General features: G+C 44.0%; 1 protein-coding gene across 5 annotated transcripts in view; it reads left to right on the top strand.

Annotated features, from left to right (window-relative positions):
- The window catches only part of LOC121635874 (SH3 domain-binding protein 4-A-like), a 42,554-nt gene that overhangs the window by 11,647 nt on the left and 11,791 nt on the right, over positions 1-19,116 (top strand). For 4 of the 5 annotated variants that reach the window (XR_006009558.1, XR_006009559.1, XM_041979241.1 and 1 more), the window contains exon 3: positions 561-2,884. Coding sequence is in view for 3 of the 5 variants with exons in the window: in XM_041979241.1 (XP_041835175.1) it covers positions 561-2,884 (2,324 nt within the window). In the remaining 2 variants the exon portion in view is untranslated. Of the gene's footprint in view, positions 1-560; positions 2,885-3,944; positions 4,120-19,116 lie in introns of those variants that run through there. The other variant, XM_041979243.1, reaches the window with a different exon arrangement.

Genomic DNA, 19,116 nt, shown 5'->3' with positions numbered 1-19,116 from the left:
CTGACCTGAGGCAGTGCGAAGGGATATATGGCTGCAGTGATTTAGACAAATAAGCAGGAGCGTGGGCATTAAAAGATTTAGAAAGAAAAGGATTTTAAAATGGATTTGCCATTGAGGTGAGGCTAGAACCGGGTGTGATGTACTCTGGCTTCTTTGTACCTCTTAAAATCAGGAACCGCTGGAAGTCTTGCTTCGCAGGTCTGGCTAACTCCTGCCAGAAGTGAGATTTATTGCTCATTAAGTGAGATTGCAAATGCTGTTAATCATTTTCAGGCTCTTCACTTTGTTGTTTCTCCTCTGTTTACATACTCTATAAACAGTAGTTCATTTGTTTGTGCATAATTTAAAGAACATGGTTGAATTCAGATGACAACAACCTAACTTTCTTATTATTTAGGGGAGTTTTGTTGGGTCTGCCATCATCCTAGACTTGAGTAACCTGAACTATAATCCATTTAGACACAAACTTCAACATGTGGTGACCTGCTCCACTGGATCTGTTGAACTAAAAGGAAAACACTGTAAACTCCACAAACAGCTGTGCTCTCCCTCCTTTTCAGTGCCTTCTCCCAGTGCCTTACGACTGGACACCCTAGCCTCATATGGAACTGCACAGGAAGTGGTTGCTATTAAGGATTACTGCCCAAACAGCTTTACTACACTCAAATTCTCCAAAGGGGATCGCCTGTACGTGCTGGACACATCGGGTGGAGAGTGGTGGTATGCCCACAACAACACAGAGATGGGGTACATCCCAGCTGCTTACGTCCAGCCAATCAACTTCAGGAACTCCTCTCTGAGCGACAGCGGCATGATCGACAGCCTTGGTGATGGGTATGACGAGGGGTCGAAGGAGTTTTCAGGTCTGGGCGAGTGGGTGGGGATGAGCCTGAAGCCCTCGGCCATTTACAACGCCGGTCCTTTCTCTGTGAATCCCTTTATCTGCTCGCTGGATCAAAACTCAGCAGATCTGATTCTCTTTGAATCTCTGACATCAACGTCATCTTGCTCCAACTTTAACTCGGGTACAGTCGTGAGCAACGGCTTCAGCAGCAGCCATATTAACAGTATCAATCCCGCCAGCCCAAACCAAGAAGCTGTACCGAACCTGCACAGAGAGCATCCGTTTTTTAAGAGCAAACGTTCCCACAGTCTGTCAGAGCTCTCCGTCCTGCAGGCGCAGTCCAACCCAACCCTACCGTCATCTGGATTCTTCACCGGCCTCAAGGCACCCTCGCCAGAGCAGTTCCAGAGCAGAGAGGACTTCAGGACCGCATGGCTGAACCACAGAAAGCTAGCCCGGTCTTGCCATGACCTGGACTCATTGGGCCAGAGTCCTGGGTGGGGCCAGACTCAGCCGGTGGAAACCAACATCGTTTGCATGTTGGACTATAACGGAGGGGTTGTTCAGCTTCCAGACACCTACATCAGCGTGCACATCCCTGAAGGCCATGTCAGTAACGGAGACCACCAGCAGATCTCCATGAAAGCCTTACTAGACCCCCCTTTGGAGCTTAACAATGGCCACTGTTCTACTGTAAGCCCCGTGGTGGAGATCAAGCTCAGCAACATGGAGACTAAGTCGTTCGTAACTCTGGAGATTAAAGTTTCCATCACTGTGACGAGTCCCCACTCTGCAGAGGTGCTTTGTGTTAGAAGTGATTGTAAGGAAGGGCCGTACACCCCCATTCCTAATGCCTACATTTACAAAGATACAGTCCAGGTCCAGTTGGACAGTCTGGAGCCCTGTATGTACATAGCTGTAGTGGTTCAGTCCCAGTACCTCACCCACAATATGAGTGTCTGGGACCACGTCCAGAGGAAAGTCACTCTGGGTGTTTACGGGCCCAAGCACATCCACCCCTCATTCAAGACAGTGGTGGCCATGTTTGGGCATGACTGCGCACCCAAAACCTTACTGGTTAACGAACTGGGCCATCAGGCCAGCTCAACTCTGCCGGTGTCCCTCCAGCTGTGGGGGAAGCACCAGTTTGTGTTGGGATTCCCTCAGGACTTGCAGATTGGATTGTACTCCAACATGTCCAACTACCAAGTGAAGGCGAGCGATGGCACGGCGGTGATTCGGGGATTTCAGGTCAAACTGGGGAAGGTCAGTCGGCTGCTGTTCATGATCACATCCCAGAACGCTGCTAGCATCTCAGACTTCACTCTCAGGGTCCAGGTGAAGGACGGCCTTGGCTGCATCCTTACCCAGTTCTGTGTTCAAACGCCACAACCGCCACCAAAAACTGGAGCAAGGCTGGCGGGTCAGAGGAGGTTTCTGAAAAAGAAGGAGGTGGAAAAGATTGTCCTGTCACCACTGGCTGTTACGTCCAAGTATCCAAGGTTTCAGGATCGGTGTATTACCAGCTTGAAGTTTGGGAAGCTGATCAAAACGGTGATCAGGCAGCACAAGAGCACATATCTATTGGAGTACAAGAAGGGGGATGTGATTGCTTTGCTCAGTGAGGAGAAAATCAAACTCCGAGGGCAGCTACGGACCAAGGAGTGGTATATCGGATACTATCAGGGGAAGATGGGGCTTGTTCACGCCAAGAATGTGTTGGTTCTGGGTAAAGTCAAGCCCATTTATTGGTGTGGGCCGGACCTAACAACCACATTGCTGCTGGAGCAGATCCTGAAGCCTTGCAAGTTTCTCACGTATATCTACGCCACAGTGAGGACGGTTTTAATGGAGAATGTGGATAACTGGAGGACATTTGCGGATGCTCTTGGATATGGGAATTTGCCGCTGAATTATTTTTGTCGGACTGAACTAGACCATGAACCAGAAAAAGTGGCTTCAGTTTTGGAGAAGCTGAAAGAGGAGTGTACTAACATGGAGAACAAGGAGAGGAAGTCCTTCCAACGGGAACTCGTGATGGTAAGATGACATTACAGTATCACTCAATATGTAATATTTTCTTCTTTGTGGCTTAAACTTTGCTTTGTTGACTCTGGTTCTTTTATGTTTTCATAATGGTCTTTAAAAATCTATCTTTTGTCATCATCAGCGTCTCAGGAGCGGTAGCATGTAGCTCTGTGGGGTAAATGTGATGGATAGCTACCCTTTAGCTGATCTACAGAAGTTTCCAGACAATTCTATCCCATCCAGGAGGTTTACAATCCAGCTACTAAATGTAGTTTTATTCAGAGACTCTATCTGGTAAATCCACAATGATCCATGATAACAGCATTATTTATCACATTTCACCATAAAAACATCACCATCACTACTATGTTGCTAAGAGACCTCTATTTAGACCTGGACATGATGATGAAGCCACTTCCTGTCAGACTTTCCACCGATCAGAGAGCTTAGATTGACGGTAACGTCCAATCAGGAGCAGCCAAAGATCAACCAGTGAGCAGAAAGTTCTATGTGTGTGTGAAAAGAAGAAAAATAATGCTCCTCTATGGCTGGAATAAAGCCAAGAAGACGTTTCTGATGCACGGTGGCGCCACAAAGCAGCTCCCCCTAAAGGCTCACTTCGGCTTCCTTGATGAATAAAAAGCGTCTGTTTCAGATGTTTCTGCCCTTTTACAATCACCTTATACACCGGAGGGCAGATCCCCTCGGACTTCTAGTGTTTTCAGACTTTTTAATGTCCTGGTTTGTGTCGATGCTAAATGGAAACCTGTCACCTGTCGGTGCTGCTGGATGAGAGCTGTTGGCAGGAATTATTTATTCTGAGTCCAGGACACTGATATGCATGATGAATAAATGATGGCGGCTCACTGCGACTCATTTAGTAGGTTAGCTCGAGTTTGTACAGGTAAGATCCGAATTTCAGTTCTAGCTTTAATTCTACAGCTAAAACAGTTTCATGTAAATGTTTCTCTGTGGGAAAAATCATAAAACACACATTATAAGCTACACGTGGCCGACAAAGATAAATCAGTCTAACATGAGCTTTTATGCTTTAATGTCTGTTTTCTGACAGAAATGAACTGTTCGCTGAAGTTCTTCATCACCTTATGCTCTAAAGTAGAAGCAGACGTGACGTTGTACAAACATCAGTTTCATCAAGAATTAAATCAGAAATCAATCTAACAAACACAAATATTTATGTATATTCTGCATGATTAACCCCCTGATGACTGTTGTCACATTGTCAAACTGGTTCTGATTTAATTTCTTATTTATTAATCGATTTATTCTTGTTTATTCACTATTGTGTATGATTTATTTCTATTTTTGTTAGGAAATTATTTAATATGTAAATGTACTTCATTTTATTCCAGTGTTTTTATTTATTTTCCTTAGTTTTTTTTTCTGAATTTATCTTGTTTTTATATAATTGTAAATAAATTCAGCCGTAATGGAGTTAAAGTCAAGACATCCTGTTCGACCAGAGCCAGAGAAAAAAAAATAACAATAAATAAATAAAATAAAGAAGAGTGAATAGAATGAAAAACAATTTATCAAATAAATTAATAAGTAAATAAATAAAAATATATAATTAAAAATTAATGCATAAATATGAGTTAATAAGTAGAAATTGATGAATAAAATAAATAGATAAAATAAAAAGAAAATTAAAAAGAAAAAAAAAACAAATTATAGTAATGACAATAAAAATGAATAAATATAAAAAAGAACAAATATAAACATATAAATAATTGTAATGAAAACAAAAAGTAATAAATAAACAAAATTAAAAGGAAACATCTAAATAAAAGTTAATAAATAAGAGAAAAATAAAATTTGAACAGACTGGAAGCTGTTTGTAGCAAAGCACTGGTTTCCAGTTCGCCCTGTAAACTGGCTTTACTGGGCTGGAGGGGATTTGTTGCAGCTGTGGTGAAGCTGGAAGCCGGGACCAGTTTACTTACAAGATGTTTGCAGAGCTTTAAATTTACTATTTTCATGGGAAACTTTTATTTTTTTAAGGTTTAAATCAGTCCCAGGAGACGAAGATCCTGCGGGATCATCCTTTCAGCAGAAGGGCAGCGCTGCGGAAAACCTTCACTTTGTCGTAGAAAAGTCTGTATTTTACATCCAGGTGTTTTCTGACGTAAGAACTGTCTACAGTGGGAAGGTTGGGGTTAATAACGCTTATTTATCGGCCTGACGGACATCAGTTCCCATTCCTCCTGCTTTAAACAGTCCTTTTTAATTGGCTGAAATAAAATAGTTTACTATCAGGACTAGAGCCAGGGAGAAAAACCTCCATCAGCTCCAGAACCAGGGAGAAAAACCTCCATCAGCTCCAGAACCAGGGAGGAAAACCTCCATCAGCTCCAGAACCAGGAGAAAAACCTCCATCAGCTCCAGAACCAGGGGGAAAAACCCCCATCAGCTCCAGAACCATGGAGAAAAACCTCCATTAGCTCCAGAACCAGGGAGAAAAACCTCCATCAGCTCCAGAACCAGGGAGAAAAACCTCCATCAGGTCCAGAACCATGGAGAAAAACCTCCATCAGCTCCAGAACCAGGGAGAAAAAACTCCATCAGCTCCAGAACCAGGGAGAAAAACCTCCATCAGCTCCAGAACCATGGAGAAAAACCTTCATCAGGTTCAGAACCAGGGACAAAAACCTCCATCAGCTCCAGAACCGGGGACAAAAACCTCCATCAGCTCCAGAACCGGGGAGACAAACCTCCATCAGCTCCAGAACCAGGGAGAAAAACCTCCATCAGGTCCAGAATCAGGGAGAAAAACCTCCATCAGCTCCAGAACCGGGGACAAAAACCTCCATCAGCTCCAGAACCAGAAAGGTAAACCTCCATCAGGTCCAAAATCAGGGAGAAAAACCTCCATCAGCTCCAGAACCAGGGAGAAAAACCTCCATCAGCTCCAGAACCAGGGAGAAAAACCTCCATCAGCTCCAGAACCAGGAGAAAAACCTCCATCAGCTCCAGAACCAGGAGAAAAACCTCCATCAGCTCCAGAACCAGGGGGAAAAACCCCCATCAGCTCCAGAACCATGGAGAAAAACCTCCATCAGCTCCAGAACCAGGGAGAAAAACCTCCATCAGCTCCAGAACCAGGGAGAAAAACCTACATCAGCTCCAGAACCATGGAGAAAAACCTCCATCAGCTCCAGAACCAGGGAGAAAAAACTCCATCAGCTCCAGAACCAGGAAGAAAGACCTACATCAGCTCCAGAACCATGGAGAAAAACCTCCATCAGGTTCAGAACCAGACACAAAAACCTCCATCAGCTCCAGAACCGGGGACAAAAACCTCCATCAGCTCCAGAACCGGGGAGACAAACCTCCATCAGCTCCAGAACCAGGGAGAAAAACCTCCATCAGGTCCAGAATCAGGGAGAAAAACCTCCATCAGCTCCAGAACCGGGGACAAAAACCGCCATCAGCTCCAGAACCAGAAAGGAAAACCTCCATCAGGTCCAAAATCAGGGAGAAAAACCTCCATTAGCTCCAGAACCAGGGAGAAAAACCTCCATCAGCTCCAGAACCAGGGAGAAAAACCTCCATCAGCTCCAGAACCAGGGAGAAAAAACTCCATCAGCTCCAGAACCAGGGAGAAAAACCTCCATCAGCTCCAGAACCAGGGAGAAAAACCTCCATCAGGTCCAGAACCAGGGAGAAAAACCTCCATCAGCTCCAGAACCATGAGGAAAAACCTCCATCAGCTCCAGAACCAGGGAGAAAAAACTCCATCAGCTCCAGAACCATGGAGAAAAACCTCCATCAGCTCCAGAACCAGGGAGAAAAAACTCCATCAGGTCCAGAACCAGGGAGAAAAACCTCCATTAGCTCCAGAACCAGGGAGAAAAACGTCCATCAACTCCAGAACCAGGGAGAAAAACCTCCATCAGCTCCAGAACCAGGGAGAAAAACCTCCATCAGCTCCAGAATCAGGGAGAAAAACCTCCATCAGCTCCAGAACCAGGGAGAAAAAACTCCATTAGGTTCAGAACCAGGGACAAAAACCTCCATCAGCTCCAGAACCGGGGACAAAAACCTCCATCAGCTCCAGAACCGGGCAGACAAACCTCCATCAGCTCCAGAACCAGGGAGAAAAACCTCCATCAGGTCCAGAATCAGGGAGAAAAACCTCCATCAGCTCCAGAACCGGGGACAAAAACCTCCATCAGCTCCAGAACCAGAAAGGAAAACCTCCATCAGGTCCAAAATCAGGGAGAAAAACCTCCATTAGCTCCAGAACCAGAGAGAAAAACCTCCATCAGCTCCAGAACCAGGGAGAAAAACCTCCATCAGCTCCAGAACCAGGGAGAAAAACCTCCATTAGCTCCAGAACCATGGAGAGAAACCTCCATCAGCTGCAGAACCAGGGAGAAAAAACTCCATCAGCTCCAGAACCAGGGAGAAAAACCTCCATCAGCTCCAGAACCACAGAGAAAAACCTCCATCAGCTCCAGAACCAGGGAGAAAAAACTCCATCAGGTCCAGAACCAGGGAGAAAAACCTCCATCAGCTCCAGAACCAGGGAGAAAAACCTCCATCAACTCCAGAACCAGGGAGAAAAACCTCCATCAGCTCCAGAACCAGGGAGAAAAACCTCCATCAGGTCCAGAATCAGGGAGAAAAAACTCCATCAGGTCCAGAACCAGGGAGAAAAAACTCCATCAGGTTCAGAACCAGGGACAAAAACCTCCATCAGCTCCAGAACCAGGGAGAAAAACCTCCATCAGCTCCAGAACCGGGGAGACAAACCTCCATCAGCTCCAGAACCAGGGAGAAAAACCTCCATCAGCTCCAGAATCAGGGAGAAAAACCTCCATCAGCTCCAGAACCGGGGACAAGAACCTCCATCAGCTCCAGAACCAGAAATGAAAACCTCCATCATGTCCAGAACCAGGAAGGAAAACCTCCATCAGGATCAGAACCATTGAGAAAAACTTCCATCAGGTCCAGAACCAGAAAAGGAAAACCTCCATCAGGACCAAAACCAGGGAGAAAAACCTCCATTAGCTCCAGAACCAGGGAGAAAAACCTCCATCAGGTCCAGAACCAGGGAGAAAAACCTCCATCAGGTCCAGAATCAGGGAGACAAAACTCCATCAGCTCCAGAACCAGGGAGAAAAAACTCCATCAGGTCCAGAACTAGGGAGAAAAACCTCCATCAGGTCCAGAACCAGGAAGGAAAACCTCCATCAGGATCAAAACCAGGGAGAAAAACTTCCATCAGGTCCAGAACCAGAAAAGGACAACCTCCATCAGGACTAAAACCAGGTAGAAAAACCTCCATCAGTTCCAGAACCAGGGAGAAAAACCTCCATCAGCTCCAGAACCAGGGAGAAAAACCTCCATCAGCTCCAGAACAGGGGAGAAAAACCTCCATCAGGTCCAGAACCGGGGAGAAAAAACTCCATCAGCTCCAGAACCAGGGAGAAAAACCTCCATCAGGTCCAGAATCAGGGAGAAAAAACTCCATCAGGTCCAGAACCGGGGAGAAAAACCTCCATCAGCTCCAGATCCAGGGACAAAAACCTCCATCAGCTCCAGAACCGGGGAGAAAAACCTCCATCAGCTCCAGAACCAGGGAGAAAAACCTCCATCAGCTCCAGAAACGGGGACAAAAACCTCCATCAGCTCCAGAACCAGGGAGAAAAACCTCCATCAGATCCAGAACCAGGGAGAAAAACCTCCATCAGGTCCAGAACCAGGGAGGAAATCATCCATCAGGACTAGAACCAGGAAGGAAAACCTCCATCAGGACCAGAACCAGGGGGAAAACCTCCATCCAGACCAAAACCAGGAAGGAAAACCTCCATCAGGACCAGAACCAGGGAGGAAAACCTCCATCAGGTCCAGAACCAGGGAGGAAAACCTCCATCAGGACCAGAACCAGGGAGAAAAACCTCTATCCGGACCAAAACCAGGAAGGAAAACCTCCATCAGGTCCAGAACCAGGAAGGAAAACCTCCACGAGGACCAGAACCAGGGAGGAAATCATCCATCAGGACCAGAATCAGGGAGAAAAACCTCCACCAGAACCAGGGAGGAAAACCTCCATCAGGACCAGAACCAGGGAGGAAAACCTCCATCAGGTCCAGAACCAGAGAGGAAAACCTCCATCAGGACCAGAATCAGGGAGAAAAACCTCTATCCGGACCAAAACCAGGAAGGAAAACCTCCATCAGGTCCAGAACCAGGAAGGAAAACCTCCATGAGGACCAGAACCAGGGAGGAAATCATCCATCAGGACCAGAACCAGGGAGAAAAACCTCCATCAGGTCCAGAACCAGGGAGAAAAACCTTCAGAGTTTGATTTGACATAATTGTCATGTATGTGTTTGTGTGGACTTATTTTCATTGAACAGCAGCAGAAAACAAAGCTCTGCTAATCTTCTCCTGTGTGACCACACGTGTTGAGCTAAGCTCTTTAAGACGTATTTGGTTAATGGAGGAGGCTGACTGAGCAGGACCACCGAGTCCACTTAGTAAATCATAGAGACACTAGAAAGGCAGCAGGTTGAAGACTAAAAGCTTGTATTTTTCAGAGACTATTTTTTAGTCATTTGCTCTGCGGACAGCCTGAAACATTTCAAATGAAAGTCATCAGCGGAGCAGCTCCAGTTTCAGGGTTTATGGCGACTACCCCCCTTCAACCAGCCACAGGTGTTTCCATGTGAAAAATGAGCCAGCATTGATCAGGACGGACTTCAGGGCGCATGGGGTATCCGACACCACCTCGGCGCATCTTTTAAAAGCTTGTATCCAGTTACAACAGCTGGAGGACAAAATAAGAGAGCTTTGAGTGTGGTTTAATAATGGAGGCAAGGAAAACCATCCTTCCTTCATCTAAAACCATCCTTCCTCCGTCTAAAACCATCCTTCCTTCGTCTAAAACCATCCTTCCTCCATCTAAAACCATCCTTCATCTAAAACCATCCTTCCCCCATCTAAAACCCTCCTTCCCCCATCTAAAACCATCCTTGCCCCATTTAAAACCATCCTTTCTCCATCTAAAACCCTCCTTCCTCCGTCTAAAACCCTCCTTCCTCCGTCTAAAACCATCCTTCATCCATCTAAAACCATCCTTCCTTCATCTAAAACCATCCTTCCCCCATCTAAAACCATCCTTCATCTAAAACCATCCTTCCTTCGTCTAAAACCATCCTTCCTCCATCTACAACCATCCTTCCTTCGTCTAAAACCATCCTTCCTCCATCTAAAACCATCCTTCCTCCATCTACAACCCTCCTTCCTCCGTCTAAAACCATCCTTCCTTCGTCTAAAACCATCCTTCCTTCATCTAAAACCATCCTTCCCCCATTTAAAACCATCCTTCCTCCATCTAAAACCATCCTTCATCCATCTAAAACCATCCTTCCTTCATCTAAAACCATCCTTCCCCCATTTAAAACCATCCTTCCTCCATCTAAAACCATCCTTCCTTCATCTAAAACCATCCTTCCTTCGTCTAAAACCATCCTTCCTCCGTCTAAAACCATCCTTCCTTCGTCTAAAACCATCCTTCCTCCGTCTAAAACCATCCTTCCTTCGTCTAAAACCATCCTTCCTCCATCTAAAACCATCCTTCATCTAAAACCATCCTTCCCCCATCTAAAACCCTCCTTCCCCCATCTAAAACCATCCTTGCCCCATTTAAAACCATCCTTTCTCCATCTAAAACCCTCCTTCCTCCGTCTAAAACCCTCCTTCCTCCGTCTAAAACCATCCTTCCTCCATCTAAAACCATCCTTCATCTAAAACCATCCTTCCCCCATCTAAAACCCTCCTTCCCCCATCTAAAACCATCCTTGCCCCATTTAAAACCATCCTTTCTCCATCTAAAACCCTCCTTCCTCTGTCTAAAACCCTCCTTCCTCCGTCTAAAACCATCCTTCCTCCATCTAAAACCATCCTTCCTCCATCTAAAACCATCCTTCCTTCATCTAAAACCATCCTTCCTCCATCTAAAACCATCCTTCCTTTATCTAAAACCATCCTTCCTTCATCTAAAACCATCCTTCCTTCATCTAAAACCATCCTTACCCCATTTAAAACCACCTTTCATCTAAAACCATCCTTCATCCATCTAAAATCATCCTTCCTTCGTCTAAAGCCATCCTTCCTCCATCTAAAACCATCCTTCCTCCATCTAAAACCATCCTTCCTTCATCTAAAACCATCCTTACCCCATTTAAAACCACCTTTCATCTAAAACCATCCTTCCTCCATCTAAAACCATCCTTCCTCCATCTAAAACCATCCTTCCCCCATCTAAAACCATCCTTCATCTAAAACCATCCTTCCTCCATTTAAAACCATCCTTCCTTCATCTAAAACCATCCTTCCTCCATCTAAAACCCTCCTTCCTCCATCTAAAACCATCCTTCCTCCATCTAAAACCATCCTTCCTCCATCTAAAACCATCCTTCCTTCATCTAAAACCATCCTTCCTTCGTCTAAAACATCCTTCCTTCGTCTAAAACCATCCTTCATCTAAAACTATCCTTCCTCCATCTAAAACCATCCTTCATCTAAAACCATCCTTCCTTCGTCTAAAACCCTCCTTCCCCCATCTAAAACCATCCTTGCCCCATTTAAAACCATCCTTTCTCCATCTAAAACCCTCCTTCCTCCGTCTAAAACCCTCCTTCCTCCGTCTAAAACCATCCTTCCTCCATCTAAAACCATCCTTCATCTAAAACCATCCTTCCCCCATCTAAAACCCTCCTTCCCCCATCTAAAACCATCCTTGCCCCATTTCAAACCATCCTTTCTCCATCTAAAACCCTCCTTCCTCTGTCTAAAACCCTCCTTCCTCCGTCTAAAACCATCCTTCCTCCATCTAAAACCATCCTTCCTCCATCTAAAACCATCCTTCCTTCATCTAAAACCATCCTTCCTCCATCTAAAACCATCCTTCCTTTATCTAAAACCATCCTTCCTTCATCTAAAACCATCCTTCCTCCATCTAAAACCATCCTTCCTTTATCTAAAACCATCCTTCCTCCATCTAAAACCATCCTTCCTTCATCTAAAACCATCCTTACCCCATTTAAAACCACCTTTCATCTAAAACCATCCTTCATCCATCTAAAATCATCCTTCCTTCGTCTAAAGCCATCCTTCCTCCATCTAAAACCATCCTTCCTCCATCTAAAACCATCCTTCCTTCATCTAAAACCATCCTTACCCCATTTAAAACCACCTTTCATCTAAAACCATCCTTCCTCCATCTAAAACCATCCTTCCTCCATCTAAAACCATCCTTCCCCCATCTAAAACCATCCTTCATCTAAAACCATCCTTCCTCCACTTAAAACCATCCTTCCTTCATCTAAAACCATCCTTCCTCCATCTAAAACCCTCCTTCCTCCATCTAAAACCATCCTTCCTCCATCTAAAACCATCCTTCCTCCATCTAAAACCATCCTTCCTTCATCTAAAACCATCTTTCCTTCGTCTAAAACATCCTTCCTTCGTCTAAAACCATCCTTCATCTAAAACTATCCTTCCTCCATCTAAAACCATCCTTCATCTAAAACCATCCTTCCTTCGTCTAAAACCCTCCTTCCCCCATCTAAAACCATCCTTGCCCCATTTAAAACCATCCTTTCTCCATCTAAAACCCTCCTTCCTCCGTCTAAAACCCTCCTTCCTCCGTCTAAAACCATCCTTCCTCCATCTAAAACCATCCTTCATCTAAAACCATCCTTCCCCCATCTAAAACCCTCCTTCCCCCATCTAAAACCATCCTTGCCCCATTTAAAACCATCCTTTCTCCATCTAAAACCCTCCTTCCTCTGTCTAAAACCCTCCTTCCTCCGTCTAAAACCATCCTTCCTCCATCTAAAACCATCCTTCCTCCATCTAAAACCATCCTTCCTTCATCTACAACCATCCTTCCTCCATCTAAAACCATCCTTCCTTTATCTAAAACCATCCTTCCTTCATCTAAAACCATCCTTCCTCCATCTAAAACCATCCTTCCTTTATCTAAAACCATCCTTCCTCTATCTAAAACCATCCTTCCTTCATCTAAAACCATCCTTCCTCCATCTAAAACCATCCTTCCTTTATCTAAAACCATCCTTCCTTCATCTAAAACCATCCTTCCTCCATCTAAAACCATCCTTCCTTTATCTAAAACCATCCTTCCTCCATCTAAAACCATCCTTCCTTCATCTAAAACCATCCTTACCCCATTTAAAACCACCTTTCATCTAAAACCATCCTTCATCCATCTAAAATCATCCTTCCTTCGTCTAAAGCCATCCTTCCTCCATCTAAAACCATCCTTCCTCCATCTAAAACCATCCTTCCTTCATCTAAAACCATCCTTACCCCATTTAAAACCACCTTTCATCTAAAACCATCCTTCCTCCATCTAAAACCATCCTTCCTCCATCTAAAACCATCCTTCCCCCATCTAAAACCATCCTTCATCTAAAACCATCCTTCCTCCATTTAAAACCATCCTTCCTTCATCTAAAACCATCCTTCCTCCATCTAAAACCCTCCTTCCTCCGTCTAAAACCATCCTTCCTCCATCTAAAACCATCCTTCCTCCATCTAAAACCATCCTTCCTTCATCTAAAACCATCCTTCCTTCGTCTAAAACATCCTTCCTTCGTCTAAAACCATCCTTCATCTAAAACTATCCTTCCTCCATCTAAAACCATCCTTCATCTAAAACCATCCTTCCTTCGTCTAAAACATCCTTCCTCCGTCTAAAACCATCCTTCCTCCATCTAAAACCATCCTTCCTTCGTCTAAAACCATCCTTCCTCCATCTAAAACCATCCTTCCTTCGTCTAAAACCATCCTTCCTCCATCTAAAACCATCCTTCATCTAAAACCATCCTTCCTCCATCTAAAACCATCCTTCATCTAAAACCATCCTTCCTTTATCTTAAACCATCCTTCCTTCATCTAAAACCATCCTTCCCCCATTTAAAACCATCCTTCCTCCATTTAAAACCATCCTTCCTCCATCTAAAACCATCCTTCATCTAAAACCATCCTTCCTCCATTTAAAACCATTCTTCCTTCATCTGAAACCATCCTTCCTCCATCTAAAACCATCCTTCATCCATCTAAAATCATCCTTCCTCCATCTAAAACCCTCCTTCCTCCATCTACAACCATCCTTCCTCCATCTAAAACCAGCCTTCCTCCATCTAAAACCAGCCTTCCTTTGTCTAAAACCATCCTTCCTTCGTCTAAAACCATCCTTCCTTCGTCTAAAACCATCCTTCCTTCGTCTAAAACCATCCTTCCTTCGTCTAAAACCATCCTTCCTTCATCTAAAACCATCCTTCCCCCATTTAAAACCATCCTTCCTCCATCTAAAACCATCTTTCATCCATCTAAAACCATCCTTCCTTCATCTAAAACCATCCTTCCCCCATTTAAAACCATCCTTCCTCCATCTAAAACCATCCTTCCTTCATCTAAAACCATCCTTCCTTCGTCTAAAACCATCCTTCCTCCGTCTAAAACCATCCTTCCTTCGTCTAAAACCATCCTTCCTCCGTCTAAAACCATCCTTCCTTCGTCTAAAACCATCCTTCCTCCATCTAAAACCATCCTTCATCTAAAACCATCCTTCCCCCATCTAAAACCCTCCTTCCCCCATCTAAAACCATCCTTGCCCCATTTAAAACCATCCTTTCTCCATCTAAAACCCTCCTTCCTCCGTCTAAAACCCTCCTTCCTCCGTCTAAAACCAGCCTTCCTCCATCTAAAACCATCCTTCATCTAAAACCATCCTTCCCCCATCTAAAACCCTCCTTCCCCCATCTAAAACCATCCTTGCCCCATTTAAAACCATCCTTTCTCCATCTAAAACCCTCCTTCCTCTGTCTAAAACCCTCCTTCCTCCGTCTAAAACCATCCTTCCTCCATCTAAAACCATCCTTCCTCCATCTAAAACCATCCTTCCTTCATCTAAAACCATCCTTCCTCCATCTAAAACCATCCTTCCTTTATCTAAAACCATCCTTCCTTCATCTAAAACCATCCTTCCTCCATCTAAAACCATCCTTCCTTTATCTAAAACCATCCTTCCTCCATCTAAAACCATCCTTCATCTAAAACCATCCTTACCCCATTTAAAACCACCTTTCATCTAAAACCATCCTTCATCCATCTAAAATCATCCTTCCTTCGTCTAAAGCCATCCTTCCTCCATCTAAAACCATCCTTCCTCCATCTAAAACCATCCTTCCTTCATCTAAAACCATCCTTACCCCATTTAAAACCACCTTTCATCTAAAACCATCCTTCCTCCATCTAAAACCATCCTTCCTCCATCTAAAACCATCCTTCCCCCATCTAAAACCATCCTTCCTCCATCTAAAACCATCCTTCCTCCATCTAAAACCATCCTTCCTTCATCTAAAACCATCCTTCCTTCGTCTAAAACATCCTTCCTTCGTCTAAAACCATCCTTCATCTAAAACTATCCTTCCTCCATCTAAAACCATCCTTCATCTAAAACCATCCTTCCTTCGTCTAAAACATCCTTCCTCCGTCTAAAACCATCCTTCCTCCATCTAAAACCATCCTTCCTTCGTCTAAAACCATCCTTCCTCCATCTAAAACCATCCTTCCTTCGTCTAAAACCATCCTTCCTCCATCTAAAACCATCCTTCATCCATCTAAAATCATCCTTCCTCCATCTAAAACCCTCCTTCCTCCATCTACAACCATCCTTCCTCCATCTACAACCATCCTTCCTCCATCTAAAACCAGCCTTCCTCCATCTAAAACCATCCTTCCTTTGTCTAAAACCATCCTTCCTTCGTCTAAAACCATCCTTCCTTCGTCTAAAACCATCCTTCCTTCGTCTAAAACCATCCTTCCTTCGTCTAAAACCATCCTTCCTTCATCTAAAACCATCCTTCCCCCATTTAAAACCATCCTTCCTCCATCTAAAACCATCCTTCATCCATCTAAAACCATCCTTCCTTCATCTAAAACCATCCTTCCCCCATTTAAAACCATCCTTCCTCCATCTAAAACCATCCTTCCTTCATCTAAAACCATCCTTCCTTCGTCTAAAACCATCCTTCCTCCGTCTAAAACCATCCTTCCTTCGTCTAAAACCATCCTTCCTCCGTCTAAAACCATCCTTCCTTCGTCTAAAACCATCCTTCCTCCATCTAAAACCATCCTTCATCTAAAACCATCCTTCCCCCATCTAAAACCCTCCTTCCCCCATCTAAAACCATCCTTGCCCCATTTAAAACCATCCTTTCTCCATCTAAAACCCTCCTTCCTCCGTCTAAAACCCTCCTTCCTCCGTCTAAAACCAGCCTTCCTCCATCTAAAACCATCCTTCATCTAAAACCATCCTTCCCCCATCTAAAACCCTCCTTCCCCCATCTAAAACCATCCTTGCCCCATTTAAAACCATCCTTTCTCCATCTAAAACCCTCCTTCCTCTGTCTAAAACCCTCCTTCCTCCGTCTAAAACCATCCTTCCTCCATCTAAAACCATCCTTCCTCCATCTAAAACCATCCTTCCTTCATCTAAAACCATCCTTCCTCCATCTAAAACCATCCTTCCTTTATCTAAAACCATCCTTCCTTCATCTAAAACCATCCTTCCTCCATCTAAAACCATCCTTCCTTTATCTAAAACCATCCTTCCTCCATCTAAAACCATCCTTCATCTAAAACCATCCTTACCCCATTTAAAACCACCTTTCATCTAAAACCATCCTTCATCTAAAACCATCCTTACCCCATTTAAAACCACCTTTCATCTAAAACCATCCTTCATCCATCTAAAATCATCCTTCCTTCGTCTAAAGCCATCCTTCCTCCATCTAAAACCATCCTTCCTCCATCTAAAACCATCCTTCCTTCATCTAAAACCATCCTTACCCCATTTAAAACCACCTTTCATCTAAAACCATCCTTCCTCCATCTAAAACCATCCTTCCTCCATCTAAAACCATCCTTCCCCCATCTAAAACCATCCTTCATCTAAAACCATCCTTCCTCCGTCTAAAACCATCCTTTCTCCATCTAAAACCCTCCTTCCTCTGTCTAAAACCCTCCTTCCTCCGTCTAAAACCATCCTTCCTCCATCTAAAACCATCCTTCCTCCATCTAAAACCATCCTTCCTTCATCTAAAACCATCCTTCCTCCATCTAAAACCATCCTTCCTTTATCTAAAACCATCCTTCCTTCATCTAAAACCATCCTTCCTCCATCTAAAACCATCCTTCCTTTATCTAAAACCATCCTTCCTCCATCTAAAACCATCCTTCCTTCATCTAAAACCATCCTTCCTCCATCTAAAACCATCCTTCCTTTATCTAAAACCATCCTTCCTTCATCTAAAACCATCCTTCCTCCATCTAAAACCATCCTTCCTTTATCTAAAACCATCCTTCCTCCATCTAAAACCATCCTTCCTTCATCTAAAACCATCCTTACCCCATTTAAAACCACCTTTCATCTAAAACCATCCTTCATCCATCTAAAATCATCCTTCCTTCGTCTAAAGCCATCCTTCCTCCATCTAAAACCATCCTTCCTCCATCTAAAACCATCCTTCCTTCATCTAAAACCATCCTTACCCCATTTAAAACCACCTTTCATCTAAAACCATCCTTCCTCCATCTAAAACCATCCTTCCTCCATCTAAAACCATCCTTCCCCCATCTAAAACCATCCTTCATCTAAAACCATCCTTCCTCCATTTAAAACCATCCTTCCTTCATCTAAAACCATCCTTCCTCCATCTAAAACCCTCCTTCCTCCGTCTAAAACCATCCTTCCTCCATCTAAAACCATCCTTCCTCCATTTAAAACCATCCTTCCTTCATCTAAAACCATCCTTCCTTCGACTAAAACATCCTTCCTTCGTCTAAAACCATCCTTCATCTAAAACTATCCTTCCTCCATCTAAAACCATCCTTCATCTAAAACCATCCTTCCTTCGTCTAAAACATCCTTCCTCCGTCTAAAACCATCCTTCCTCCATCTAAAACCATCCTTCCTTCGTCTAAAACCATCCTTCCTCCATCTAAAACCATCCTTCCTTCGTCTAAAACCATCCTTCCTCCATCTAAAACCATCCTTCATCTAAAACCATCCTTCCTCCATCTAAAACCATCCTTCATCTAAAACCATCCTTCCTTTATCTTAAACCATCCTTCCTTCATCTAAAACCATCCTTCCCCCATTTAAAACCATCCTTCCTCCATTTAAAACCATCCTTCCTCCATCTAAAACCATCCTTCATCTAAAACCATCCTTCCTCCATTTAAAACCATTCTTCCTTCATCTGAAACCATCCTTCCTCCATCTAAAACCATCCTTCATCCATCTAAAATCATCCTTCCTCCATCTAAAACCCTCCTTCCTCCATCTACAACCATCCTTCCTCCATCTACAACCATCCTTCCTCCATCTAAAACCAGCCTTCCTCCATCTAAAACCAGCCTTCCTTTGTCTAAAACCATCCTTCCTTCGTCTAAAACCATCCTTCCTTCGTCTAAAACCATCCTTCCTTCGTCTAAAATCATCCTTCCTTCGTCTAAAACCATCCTTCCTTCGTCTAAAACCATCCTTCCATCGGCTTGGTCTCTGTCAGGACATTAATTAAGAAGGGAATTAGGAAAAGCCGAGAGACTGGGCAGCTGAATATAATCAACATAATCCCGTTTATAATCTGTTCTAGAGGAAGAGCATAAGGAAGAACAAGGCTGGGTCCAGACGAGAACCCTGAGGAACACCACAAACTCGCTCAGTGGTCTCTGACAAGATCTGATCGATATCTACTCTGAATTTTCTCTTATTTCTCTGAAATCCTGAATCCTCTGGAGCGGGTTTGGTGTTTATTTAAGGTCAAGTTCGCATCACCAGGTTCCTCTTTTCTGTCTGCTTTCAGTCCTAAAAGTACAGTTATTATTATTATTATTATTATTATTATTATTATCTTCTCCTGCTCCTCCTCGTTCTTCTCCTCTTCTTCCTTGTTCTTCTCCTCCTCCTCTTTCTTCTCCTCCTTCCTCGTTCTTCTCCTGCTCCTCCTGCTCCTCCTCCTCGTTCTTCTCCTCCTCGTTCTCCTCCTGCTCCTCCTTGTTCTTCTCCTCCTCTTCCTTGTTCTTCTACTCCTCGTTCTTCTCCTCCTCCTCCTCGTTCTCCTCCTTGTTCTTCTCCTCCTCCTCTTCCTTCTCCTCGTTCTTCTCCTCGTTCTCCTCTT

Source organism: Melanotaenia boesemani, chromosome 24 (assembly GCF_017639745.1).
Source record: "Melanotaenia boesemani isolate fMelBoe1 chromosome 24, fMelBoe1.pri, whole genome shotgun sequence".
NCBI classification, from domain to species: Eukaryota; Metazoa; Chordata; class Actinopteri; order Atheriniformes; family Melanotaeniidae; genus Melanotaenia; species Melanotaenia boesemani.
Note: the sequence above shows the minus strand (reverse complement) of the source record. Positions and strands in the feature narration are given on the sequence as shown.